Here is a 14,173-nt window from a genome sequence, read left to right on the forward strand (position 1 = left end):
CTGATCTGGCAGCGTTTGTCCTCGTTCTGGCTCGCCACCAAAGTGCTGTATATCGCAAGCTGTTTGTTAGAAAAAATGAACGTATTGCACCACACCACATGCCACGCTGTCGATCAGCAAATGTGGCAAAGCTTGGTCAGCATGTGTCCGTTTTAAAGACGTAATCAATCAGACTCGCGGTCCCACTAGAGTTCATTACCAGCAAAACACATTTCATTGCCAGCAGTTACTGCAACACGCTTTATTGATGTTCATTTGATAAATTAAACACTCAAACCATGTGGACCAGGACCTCGTAGAAAAGAAAAATCACCTCTGTGTTGGTAAAAAAACTCAGTTGTTTCTGCAAGACAGCGATGAGATTGAAGGGAGATTTTTGGTGAAGTATCGCACTTCTTGAGGAAACCCATACGGACATATAACACATGACATATATTGTCCTATATCAACAGTGATATTGCCAATATATGTTATTATTAAGGTGATATATAGTTTTCACATACAATTTCTAGGTAGATGAAAATATTTAACATATTTAAGTTTATATGACATTATATGTAGCAACCATATATATCAATATATACATAGGCCTATATATATATATATATATATATATGTGTGTGAGTGTGTGTGTTTCTGCTGAGACTCAGGTGGGTGCATTTATCATCTATGAGTCAGATACATTACAGTTTTGTGTGACTCCTTTGTGTTCCTGCAGATTCTGTGTCATGGTGAAGAAGGTGTTGTTGATAACTTCTTGGACGTCCTGTTGCAAGGGTCAGATGGCGTGTCGCAGCCCTGCTCTCCTCTGTGGGTCCCCTCACCCTCTGACAGCGGAATCAGTGACGACACCCCGTCTGACCACCTGGACAGCCCGCCGCCGTCCGCCAGCCCGCTTTTCAACTCCATCTTCCTCCCTCAGCATCCTCATCTTCTCCCTCAGCATCTTCAGCAGCAGGACGCACCTGTCGCAAACACAGAGCCTGATATCTCCATTGATCTGGGTGAGATTTCACTCTTCAAACAGTTACTAAAACCATAAAAACCCACTTTGTTACTTGAAATTTGAACTGAAAAAAAAAAACTTAAACTTACTATATTTCAGCTACAGTTTAGCTTAACTTGATGTACTAAAAATAACAAACAAAAATAAAAATTAATAAAAACTATATCGACATTAAAAGAAGAAAAAAAAAACACAACAAAATTACTAGAATTTTAAAAAATGTAAAAAAGGAAATACAAATGATAAATGATTTATACAAATGATAAATATCATGATAAATGATACTAAAATATTACAGTCAAAAAATGTCAACAATCTTTATGTAATTGTGTAGTTAAAGTGTAATATACAAGAATTTATGCTGCATCAGAGATGCACTAAGAAATCAACTCAACTTGGTAAGAAAACATCACATTTTGTTTTTGTTTTTCTGCTTGGGTACATATTGTGTACTACCCTCTACAGGCCGTACTGATTTTCTGTAATAGTACAGCTGCAGGACAAGGTAAACATATGAACATTTCGTTGATCTCAATTAGCCTGGGATTCATGGATCTTGAATAGCTGATACTGACTTGCTTCAAAATTGCCCAAATAAAGCAAAATTGCAGGCTATCGCAAATAATGTGGGGAATGATTGAATTTCCATTTATTCTTCCAATCATAAAAAAGCTGTAGGGTCTTCAGAACATCACAACACACAATAGACTTTCAAAGCTTTCAGAGTTCAAAGCCTGAGTAAATGTAATGAAGAATGACTAACCTAAACTGAATAAACTTATAATTCTGAAGCAGGCAGGAGAAGCCTGTGATATTCCAGATCTTCCAGATGCTAAATTTCTCAGCCAATACCAATAGGCAATTATTCAGAATGATATCTGTTATCTCTAGATATCTGAGTTTGGAGAACACCTGACGAGAGATCAGAGACCATTCCTTCATATAGAATCTCTCCAGATCCTTCAGATTCACAGCTCCATGTTGGTGCCTCTTCTTCAGATTCACCACACTCATTTTCTATAGGGTACAGGTCAGGGAACTGGGACGGCCAAGGCAGAAGCTTCATTTTGTGCTCAGTGGCACATTTTTGTGTTGATTTTGATGTTTGTTTTGGATCATTGTCCTGATGGAAGATCCAACCATGGCCCATTATAAGATTTCTAACAGAGGCAGTCAGTTTTTTTATTTTATTTGTTGGTATTTGATAGAATCCATGATGCCATGTATCTGAATAAGATGTTCAGGACCAGCAGAAAAACAGGCCCACAACATTAAAGATCCAGCAGTACATTTAACTGTGGACATGGGGTACTTTTTATCCCTGTTTGTACCAAACCCATCGGGTGGGTTTGCTGCCAAAAAGCTCTTTTTTTTGTTTCATCTGACCATAGAAGCCAGTCCTGTTTGAAGCTCCAGTCGTATTTGACAACTGAATATGCTGGGGGTTGTTTTTGGATGAGCGAGGAGGATTTTTCTTGAAACCTTCCCGAACAATATGTGGTGATATAGGGGCTGTTTGATTTTTTTTTTGGGGGGGGGGGGGTTTCTGACCCCAAACTCAACTAATCTCTGCAATTCTCCAGCTGTGATCCTCAAACTCTCCTCCTCACCATGCATTAGGACGATATAGACACACGTCCTCTTCCAGGCAGATTTGTAACATCTTTAGTTGATTGGAACTTCTTAATTATTGCCCTGATGGTGGAAATGGGGATTTTCAATGCTTTAGCTCTTTTCTTACAGCCACTTTCTATTTTGTGAAGCTCAACAATCTTTTGCTGCACATCAGAACTATATTCTTTGGTTTTACTCCTTGTGATGGATGATTAAGGGAATTTGCCCTTTGTGTTCCTCATATTTATAATCCAGTGGAACAGGAAGTCATGGCTGGACGATTTCATGCATGTAGTCACCCTTGTGTGCTAAAAATTGTAAATATGAATGGGAATATACTTCAGAGATATTTTACTCATAAGAATTTCTAAGGGTACCATTAATTGTGGCCAACATGTATTAGAGAAAAACATTTATTTCATTGATTGGAACTATGCTTTAGCTCTTTTCTTACAGCCACTTTCTATTTTGTGAAGCTCAACAATCTTTTGCTGCACATCAGAACTATATTCTTTGGTTTTACTCCTTGTGATGGATGATTAAGGGAATTTGCCCTTTGTGTTCCTCATATTTATAATCCAGTGGAACAGGAAGTCATGGCTGGACGATTTCATGCATGTAGTCACCCTTGTGTGCTAAAAATTGTAAATATGAATGGGAATATACTTCAGAGATATTTTACTCATAAGAATTTCTACGGGTGCCAATAATTGTGGCCAACATGCATTTGAGAAAAAAACATTTATTTCATAATGTTTACCCCTACTTTCAATTGTTTTACTTCAAAGAAAAGTTCAAATTTTGTGAATTTTTTGAATGAAAGATCAAAAAGATAAACAGATTTATTTTCACAGCCACCTTTGGTCATATTTACCAAGGGTGCTAATATTAGTGGAGGGCACTGTGCCTTCTGTGCTATAACTTCTATGAACTTGGAATAGACTGCCGCTTGAACAAGAGCTTCAGCAATCTGTCACGTCACATTTATGCGTCAAAATGGCATGAATTGTTTGAATTTTGTGATACAATGTACAGGATTTGAAAGCTGAGACTTTGTTTCTTATCAGCCGTAACAAAGCACAAAGCTCTTTGTGATTATTGGATGGGAGGCACATTACAAATAATGTTTGGTGAAGGAAAATCATGGACCTGGCAACCTATGGGTGATTCATAGGGTCAAATAGACACCGCGTTAACAGTGCTGCATTAATGCACTATTATTAGCAATAGCCAAATAGCAATGTGCTAAAAACCATCAAAACACATTAGCAACCACCTAGCAACACTCAAGAACAGCAGCAACCACATATAAATGTGCTAAGAACACCTTAGCAACACCCTAGAAACCACCAGAACACTATCTACCACACAGTAGTGTACTAACAAAATCTTTGTTGTCTGTTGGTCTTCAGACACAGTGTGATGTAAACGCATTCTCTCTGTGTGTGTGTGTGTGTGTGTGTGTGTGTGCGAGCAGAAGATTGGGAGGCCTGTCTGTTCTCCGATGGTCTGACAGACTCTCAGTGCATGTCAGCAGTGCAGAGAACTCAACCAGCCACCGTTAACCAGCTCACCGTAAAAGACCTGCTGCTTTCCAACATCGGAGAAGTGGTGAGTAGTGCACCACTGAGAGAACATAAACAGACACCATGCAGTGTGTGTCACTCAACTGTCCTGCCGAGACATTCAGTGTGAAACATACAGCTAGTGTGACATACACACGGATGCTAATGACAACCGGCATGAGGAGAGGAAGAGAGAGAGAGCAGTGGAGCTGTCAGATTTCATACTGGAAAACAGGACATGTGGAGGAACTCAGGAAGAAATCCATGACAGAGAAAGAGAAAAACACATAGCTCTGTTCCAAAACCTAGACAACGTTTTAAGGTTGTACGTAGGATATACTGAAATTTTGTTAAATAAATGCAGCCTGGGTGAGCATAAGACTTCTTTCAACAACATGAAAAAAAAATCTTAATTATCCCAAGCTTTTGTCTGCCAGTGCATATAAAATTAAATACTAAAAAGAAAAGATGAAAAACAATTACAAATCACCCAGTATCTGTGTGCTAGAAATGTGAAAACCAACATATTTTCAAAAACAACTAGCCCATGGGTTGCCTAAATGACCAGCTAATCAATCTTTAGGAAGCCCTATAGTTTAACTGGCTCAGGTTGACCTGACATGCATTCTTAGGTGGCATTTACATAAGATGTATTCAGTTCATCTAGAACGAGTGAAATGCAGTGCATCAGAATGCAAGTGTCTCAGGAGCATTTTAAAAAGCTTTTAGCTTAAAAACTGAAGGACACTCAAAAAATAATAATTAATAAATAAATAAATAAATAAATAAAAATCAGCACAAGGTGCACCCCAATGGACTGGCGTAAGTCTCAACATTCAATTCCGAAAGCATGCAAACTGTACATGTTATCAGCATAAATGCATCACTGCTAAAATATATATATAATTTTAAAAATGGAATGGAACATAGGGGTCTTTAAAAGTTGAACTTTCCATCACCACATGGCGTGTTAACACACACACATACACACACAGACACACAAACACACACACACACACACACACACACACACACACACACATACACATACAGTACACACACACACACACACAAAATAGTGACGTATGATGCAACAGCACATATAGTATGTATACAGACCACCAATTAAATAACAGTTCAAGAGTGCGTTATGTAAAAATGCATTCTTAGAAAGCAGCTGCTTGTGTAGACAGTAAACAGCGAGGCAGCTTAATAGTGTTTTTTAAACAGATAACGGCATGTTTAGGATGGAGTGGCCAATGTGTTCAATCAAGCAGCTCTTCCTGTAGCTCACTGGTAATGACTTTGACCTGTAAACATTCCCGGGCAACATAAGGCACAATAGAGAGCGGTTACTGCATTTCACAACACTTTAATACCTCCACAGATGCTGTTTCAGTGTTTGGCTTGTTGCTGCGTTGAGTCATTGATTTATGTGTTGTGATGTACGCTGGAAAAAAACAAGTGAGCAGATGTATTGATGTATTGATGTAGCACCTGAATTCCTGAGTCTGAAAGGATTTGTTGTCATTATGCAATACAATGCATTGATTCCTGAGACTAAGTGGAGTGTCCTTGTGTGGCACTTTGCAGCTTCGTCCCAACTAATAATATCCACAGCTGCTTACAAAATAAATTATAATATGTAATACAAATTTGAAAGAACATGAAACAAAATGTGTGTTTCTGTCTAGTCGAAACCCTCCACCCAGCAATCCCAGCAAGAACTGATTCTTAATGAAGATGAGAAGAAACTTTTAGCCAAGGAAGGAGTCAGTCTTCCCAGCCAACTGCCTCTTAACAAGGTATTTTGAACACACAGGTTCTATCTGAATTAGACCAACAAAAAATCTGACATAAACAAATAGTGTTGACGGAATAGTTAACCCAAAAATAAAATATGCGGAAAATTGACTCACCCTCAGGCCATCCAACAATGTGTTTCTTTATCAGAATAGATTTGGAGAAATTTAGCATTACATTACTTGCTCACCAATGGATGCTCTGCAGTGAATGGGTGCCGTCAGAATGAGAGTCCAAACAGCTGATAAAACATCACAATAATCCACAATTAATGTCTTGTGAAGCGCTGACGTTTTCCACTTCAAACTGGACTCTATCCATAATATTGCTTTCTTTATTGAAAAATTCGTCTAGTAAGAATCAGGAGAGAAATCTGCACAGATCAAGCATCGCATACAAGTGAAAACAGTCCAAAACAGTTCTAAATAAATATGTGGGTGGATTTTGATGTGAGGACAACGGGGATAGACTTTTTCACTGGAGGAAGCGTTATTATGGCCTATGGACTCGTATTTTGGTTTAAAGTTGCCTTAATGATTATGGTTTTGTTTTATACAAACAAGCAGCTTTTTACTTCACAAGATTCACTGTGATGTTTTTGATGCAATGACGCCGATTGGCTCTTTTTGTTTAGAAGATGGGACTTCTTCCATTATATTTTGCATTGCATATTCTCCCATTTGTAGTGATAAAAGTGCACCATATTGTTATACCTATAAAGTCTTTGGTACACATCTCTCACACCTGTGGTTATGACATCATAACACCATATGACCACTCTTGTAATATCATCACAGTAACAACCTTTCCACGTGTCATTCCTCCACGTTTACTGCTGGAAGCCTGATCAGACATCAGTAGGAAGGAAGGAAGCTTTTATAGAGGCTGAGATGAATGAAGTCAGTGATGAAAGGCACCTCTCATCAAAATAACACCTAATTCCTTTCAGCTGCCGAGGTTTCTCTCCCTCTGTGTGCTAGAATAATAGATAATGACAAGATTAAGCTGATTTGATTTGACTCACATGTCGCCTGCGGTTTCAGACCTATAAATCTGTTTCAAAATAATTGCTTGAAATGTAGACTCCTGTGCATCTCATTTCTAGATGAATTCATCTTAACATTTTGTCTGGCCCATTCTCTCGTGATTTTCTTAGTACGAAGAAAAGATTTTGAAGAAGATTCGGAGGAAAATCCGGAACAAGCAGTCGGCACAGGAGAGCCGCAAGAAAAAGAAGGAATACGTAGATGGACTGGAGGGAAGGTGATTATAGACAAGCATATACTGTATGTATACATGCATACATACATATACATATAACATAATATAACATTTATATACTTTTAAATTCAGCCATCATTTCAACCATTTCAGCTTACAAATCTCTTGTCTCACATTAAAAATATACAGTAGAATGAGAAAACAGATCTAAATACATAGTCGTTCAAAATGTGAGGTTTAGTAAGTTTTTTTTTTTTAAAGAAATGACTGTTTTTACTCAGAGAGGATACATTATATTGATCAAAAGTGACAGGAAAGACATTTGTATTTCTATTTCTGCGGTTCTCATGAACCTCATATTCATCAAAAAATGTATCATGGTTTCCACAAAAATATGAAGCAGCACAATTGTTTATATATAATAATAATAATAATAATAATATAATAAGAATTTTTTTTTTCTTGAGTAGCAAATCAGCATATACAGCATAGTAGGAAGTCGTGGCCTAATGGTTAGAGAGTCGGACTCGTAACCCAAAGGTTGCGGGTTCGAGTCTCGTACCGGCAGGGATTGTAGGTGGGGGGAGTGAATGTACAGCGCTCTCTCCCACCTTCAATACCACGACTGAGGTGCCCTTGAGCAAGGCACTGAACCCCCAACAGCTCCCCGGGCGCCGCAGCAAAAATGGCTGCCCACTGCTCCGGGTGTGTGTGTGTGTGTGTGTTCACTGCTGTGTGTGTGCACTTTGGATGGGATAAATGCAGAGCACTAATTCCGAGTATGGGTCACCATACCTGGCCACATGTCACATCACTTCACTTCATATTAGAATGATTTCTGAAGGATCATGTGACAATAAAGACGGCTGAAAATTCAGCTTTATTAACAGAAATAAATTCTATTTTAAAATATATTCAAATAGAAAACAGTTCTTTAAAATTGTAGTAATATTTCACAATATTACTGTTTTTACTGTATTTTTTTATTAAATAAATGCATTCTTGGTGCGAATAAGAGATTTCTTTAAAGTCTAGTGTATACTGTGAACAATAATAGCGTTCAGCAACCAGATGTCCTGGTTGTGGTACAAGTAAACACAGTCTGAATGAATGAATATCATATCAAAGAAAAACTCATTACTAAATAAACTTGCAGTAAAGTTGAAATTGAGGTCGAAAGTCATTAAAAATCCAGGCTCAAACTTATCTTAGCTTAGGATCAAAGGAATCGAATATCCTCCGAGAGGCTGGAGAAATCATTTAGAACACACTGCTGCACAAATTTCGGGCATGAAATTGTCCTCTAAGGAAGAGCTCGTGGGTTTATCTGTCCAAAGGACAAACTCATTTCACAGCCAGCGCTGCAGTCACTAAAAGCACCACAGCCATCTAGCTGTTTTTTTTATTCACAAGTCAGTCGTGTGAACTTACACTAACAGACACCTGTGGGCAGGGGTGCCGCTGTGGTTTGTGGGCCCCCTGAACAGCATATTGACCTGGTCCCCCTCCGCAATCACGTAATTTACATACATTTACATTACATTAATGAGTATAAAATAAATTACAGCTAGTAGAATGTATTCTCCTTGTTTATTGATTTTGGGGTGAAATGTGACCTGGATATTATGTTTTATGAGATTCATCTGAATCCAGTAAAGCCTCTAAAATGTTTGTCATTGTGCAAATTAGAAATCTAGTGTTATGGCTCATTTATCTCCCATTCAGGAGAAGTACTGGACCAACAAGTATTGTTGAATTATCGTCTAATGTAATTAATGCTACCAGCACAACATGCACTATATAGGGAGTGTTTGTGTGTGTGTGTGTGTGTGTGTGCGCGCACACGCAGCAGCTGTGACAGACAGAGGGTGTGTGGGAGTGTTTTAGGTCAGATTTATCACTATGAATAATTGGCCAATATGCTATGGTCTAGGATGGCTGCCTGCAGCGCTCAGAATCAGGAATTACAGAGGAAAGTCCTCCAGCTGGAGAAAACCAACACGTAAGTCTCGTTTTACAACAATATCAGATCAGCTCCACTTTGACAAGGCTATAAATAAGTGATTCTCAAATAGTTTCACACTTCAGGATCTGGATTTACATTGGACATCAAGTGGACCAACACAGTACTGAAACTACTTATTGTACAAAAGAAAACTAAAATGTCCTTAAAAATAAACTAAGAACACCCCCCTGCAGTTTTCAGGGATGAGGTCATGTCGCACAATCTTTCTGGCATCTGTCTAATTTTGTGCAACAAAAAATATAGGAAGCTTCTTCTCCTCCCTTTATAAAGCTATTTATTTTGGTATTAGAACTATGCAATATTATATAGTTAGTTGCATTTTATCATTTGTATTTAATATTGCTTTCCCCTGCTGTGTGCGATCATCTTTATCACATTTTTATATCGTATGTATTATCTCATATTAACATTTTAATCACTTTTTATGCATAGAATAAATGAGCTCAAATAATATACGTTTATGAATATAAAATAAATGAACCTTTCAAGAAACAAACCATGGCCAGTTACAATGTGACGCACCAGTTGAGATCCACTGCTGTCAAATATGTAGGTTTATAACCTGCTGATGTAAACTAGCTTTTTAACTGTGCTATAAACCTGACCCTCATCAAATCACATTCCATTATGAGATTCATTTACGAAATGTCTCTTCTTTCAATCTTTTACTGGTTATTTTATAGTATATTTAACATGCTATAAAATCAGCTATTAAATTTAAAGATTTCTAGTGAAAACAAAGCCTAAAATAGAGCAATAAACCATGATTGGCTATGCTTTAAAGGGGTCATTTGATGCGATTTCAATTTTTCCTTTTTCTTTGAAGTGTTACAAGCTCTTGGTGCATAAAGAAGATCTGTAAAGTTGCAAAGACTAAAGTCTCAAATTCATGATCAGAGATATTCTTTATAAAAGTTAAGAGTCAACCACGCCTACCTAAAACTGCTCGTTCTAACACGCCCCCACATGTCTACATCACTATGTGGGAAGATTTGCATAACGCCGCCCAAATGTTCACACAAAGAAAGAAGGCGTAACTTTTATTCTCGCTGTAGTATTGTTGTTGCCGCCATGTCGAGACGCTGTGTGTTTCGTTGTGAAAGCGAAACTACTTTGTTTGGCCTTCCAAAAGAGGACGATATCCGCTTCGTCATGCCTGAAGCTGATCCGTGCTGGTCGCTGAGGAAATACATCAACTTCGCGCTGTGGATCGCCGGATCGGCTTTCACCGTGGACGAAGCAGAGTCCAGCCCGGGGTCGTCACATGTGGTTGCCGCAAGCCCGCTGGCCGCGCCGTTCTCAAGCCCTCCAGCCGCCGCTCACTGTAGCTCGCCGTGTGTTTTGTTGTGAAAGCGAAACTGCTTTGTTTGGCCTTCCAAAAGAGGACACGACTAGAAATCAGTGGTTAAGTGTAGCTTTAAACGTGACCATGATACCATTCTTCACTAACTAGTAATACATCAGAATTTTACTCCGTATTCAACATGGAAAATGTGTTCAGTCCCTTTAAAAAAAAAAAACCTCATCATAATTTTAAATAAATCCACATTTAATTAAACAAGAATTTTCTAACAATAAATTAAAGATATTGCATAAGAGAGTTTTTATTACAATTTATTTATTTCTGTTTATATATCTATTTATTTATCAATCAGAATTTATACAGAATTTCAGTAGAATCTTATTTGAAGATTCTTGTTTGATCCTTTTAGGACTGGCTTCAAATTGAGAGTATTTGAATATATTGATGAGCAGAAGCATCTGTCTTGATGGACTCGACTTCAAAACTTATTTTAACATCCTGACATTTTTAAAACACTCTGCAGCACTGTGAAATCCTTCCACTCCCTGCATATTTGTCCTTAGTTACCATTAACCATTCCATTTGATGGTTACCATCAAATGGAAGTTCCATTACCGCTTCCTCTAACGTGGCAAGCACTCTCTCCATCTATCTGCCAGGTCTCTGATGGAGCAGTTACGCTGGCTGCAGTCTCTGGTGATGAATGGCTCCAGTAAACCGGCTCAGACGGGAACCTGCATCCTGGTAAGATGACAGCACAGGAGGAGGAACCTAAGAAAGGGAAAGAAATTAAGGAAGGAAGGAAGGAAGGAAGGAAGGAAGAAAGAAAGGAAGCTCTATGCTTTGAAGGAATCAGCTCCAGGCATTTTTACAACTGAAGCACAATCAAAGTCAAGCTTCAAAGTGAACATTTGCAGAAGAGGTAGCAAAAGGAGAAAAGTAAATGTTCGGGGACACATAGGCCAGAGAAGAGAGAGATTTCAGCGGTGTCGTCAGCATTACTTAATTAAGTCACTCTTCTTCTTTATTACAGCTGATTACATCAGTGATTGATCTCACTGCCACCTTCCATAAAGAGCTTAACAATGTCTTAAAACTTAAAAAAAAAGAAAAAAAAAAAGTTTACATGGGTCACTGGAAAATGTGACCAAAATTATTATTTGTATTTATTGATTTTATTTTTTACACATTTTACACAATGACTGGAAATTAACTGCTTTAGAAAAAAAAATTAGTTTGAACTATACAAATACATTTAAATTGAATGAAAAAAAAAATTTCTTCAGTTTTATAAAAGAATGATAAATTCAGATTAATACAAAGTAAAACATTTCCAGATAATTTAATAAAACATATGATTATTATTAGAAATAATAAATAGAAATAATATAAATGTAATACATTAATATATAAATGTTTCGTTACAAAATTAAATAATAATGCTTTATTAAATTAATATGTTATTAAAGGATCTTTTCAGAAAATTTCTTCCAAATGTTTTGAGCTTTGCTCTTCACGTACTCCTCTGAAAGAAATGCAAACGCATTGAAAGTGAATGAAAAATATACCAGAGGGAACAATAATTATAATTTACTACTGTTCTTGTTTTTTAGAGTTTTAGTTTTTTTTTAATAAATTAAAAATTTTATTTAAAGCAAAGATGCATTCATTTGATCAAAAGTGACAGTAGAGACATTTATAATGTAACAAAATATTTATATTTAAATAAATGCAGTTCTTTTAAACTTTCTATTCATCCTGAAAAATATAATAATCAGAAATGTTTGCACCAAATCAGCATATTAGAATGATTTCTGAAGGATCATGTGACACTGAAGAGTAATGATGCTGAAAATTCAGCTTTGATCCCAGAAATAAATTACATTTAAAATATATTTAAATAGAACACAGTTATTTTAAATTTTACAAATATTTTTACATTTTTACTGCAGTTTTGGTCAAACAAATTCAGCCTTGGTGAGAAATAGAGAACAAGATGTTTCAAAATCATTAAAAAAAAAAAAATCTCACCAACCCCAAACTTCTAAATGGTATACATAATAATTAAGTATATAAAGAACATTATATGAGAAAAGATACTGCAATATTGCTGATCCTTGTTTTTCTGCATCTTTTCATCTTTCCTGTGCATGTAGCAGAAAGAGAACGAGAATGAGGATGATGATTATAATGAAAGTGTTGACTGGAACATGCCGTTTAGAGGATGTAGGTCATCAGCTGACCCATATAGCAGGACTTGCTTATTTACTTCCTCTCGTTTAATATTCCTTCTTTTCCTAGGTGCTGGTCCTCTCTTTCTCTCTCATTCTCATCCCGAGCCTCCAGCCCATCTCACACAGGAGGGCCGCTGACCCCGGGGACTTCAGCGCCAGCAAAGGTCAGTCGACATCGACATCAACATCATGCCACATGAAAAACACTGCAGATAAGCATCATGAACGGGTGCATTTACATCATATTATGCTTCTGCATGCATTTCAGAAAACTATGTAACTACCAAACATCTCTGTTTACCATCTGAGGCATATAGTGACCCGAGATGCCATTATAAACATATGAGCTGCCGATTTTCATCTTTATAAAATAGACACATAAGCACTAGGGCTCCACATCAAGGCATAACCTGATTTATATTCAGGTTTTCTTTAACAGGTCAAAGTCTTATGGGAGGCTGCAGCATTGATGTGAACAGACAATTTATAGCTCACATTTGAGTGTCGTCAGGCGCTTCTGAACTTTCAGAGCATTCAGAAAGCAGTGGGGTCACAGCTGTCAGACGTTATGCAATGAGTGTTCCTCAATCACAGACGTACTGAACGTTCACTAGCATTCATTTTTCATGCGGCACAACATTTCCTCGCAACTCATGTTTGACCTTTCTCATACTCTGCTTGGTTTAATCTCTGACAGTGTTCATTTCACTGACTGCTTGCACTCAACAAAACAAAGTCACGCACAATAGTATACGATGCTGGAAACAGATGATCTTTGGTTGATGTAAAATAACTTAAATACTTAAACTTAAAAACAACAACAACAACAACAACAACTAATGTTACAAAATGACTAAAAGTTAATTGTGAAAACCACAATACAAATAAATTTGAATGTAAAAAATTTCTAGCATTAATAATAAAAAAAAAAAATCTAGCTTTAATATTGGGGAGAAAAGGATACAGTAAACTTAATTCAAAGTAAATATTTTCCTGGTAATATATTTTTTTTAAAATTAATTTAATTAAAAATATTGAAAATATAAATCAATATTAAAATATAAATTAAATATAACATATACTAATATATGGCTTATTATGTGTAAAAATGTACTATGGACCCCTTTCATATTTCCGGTTCTCAGAAGCAAAGTCATCATAGTTGGGTAACGGGAAATACAACAAATATAATTATTGTGTTCCCATTTGCTCCAATTATATATATATACTGTATATGTATATATATACTATATATGTATATATACAGGTGCATCTCAATAAATTAGAATGTCGTGGAAAAGTTCATTTATTTCAGTAATTCAACTCAAATTGTGAAACTCGTGTATTAAATAAATTCAATGCACACAGACTGAAGTAGTTTAAGTCTTTGGTTCTTTCTTT

General features: G+C 36.7%; 1 protein-coding gene across 3 annotated transcripts in view; it reads left to right on the forward strand.

Annotated features, from left to right (window-relative positions):
• The window catches only part of LOC107729980 (cyclic AMP-responsive element-binding protein 3-like protein 3-A), a 26,289-nt gene that overhangs the window by 10,357 nt on the left and 1,759 nt on the right, over window positions 1-14,173 (forward strand). For 2 of the 3 annotated variants that reach the window (XM_016540718.1, XM_016540717.1), the window contains exons 4-9: window positions 4,098-4,231; window positions 5,880-5,990; window positions 7,145-7,251; window positions 9,143-9,211; window positions 11,198-11,282; window positions 12,840-12,936. In XM_016540718.1, the coding sequence (XP_016396204.1) occupies window positions 4,098-4,231; window positions 5,880-5,990; window positions 7,145-7,251; window positions 9,143-9,211; window positions 11,198-11,282; window positions 12,840-12,936 (603 nt within the window). The remainder of the gene's footprint in view (window positions 1-4,097; window positions 4,232-5,879; window positions 5,991-7,144; window positions 7,252-9,142; window positions 9,212-11,197; window positions 11,283-12,839; window positions 12,937-14,173) is intronic. The other variant, XM_016540719.1, reaches the window with a different exon arrangement.

Source organism: Sinocyclocheilus rhinocerous, unplaced genomic scaffold (genome assembly GCF_001515625.1).
Source record: "Sinocyclocheilus rhinocerous isolate Xijiao unplaced genomic scaffold, SAMN03320098_v1.1 scaffold638, whole genome shotgun sequence".
NCBI lineage: Eukaryota > Metazoa > Chordata > Actinopteri > Cypriniformes > Cyprinidae > Sinocyclocheilus > Sinocyclocheilus rhinocerous.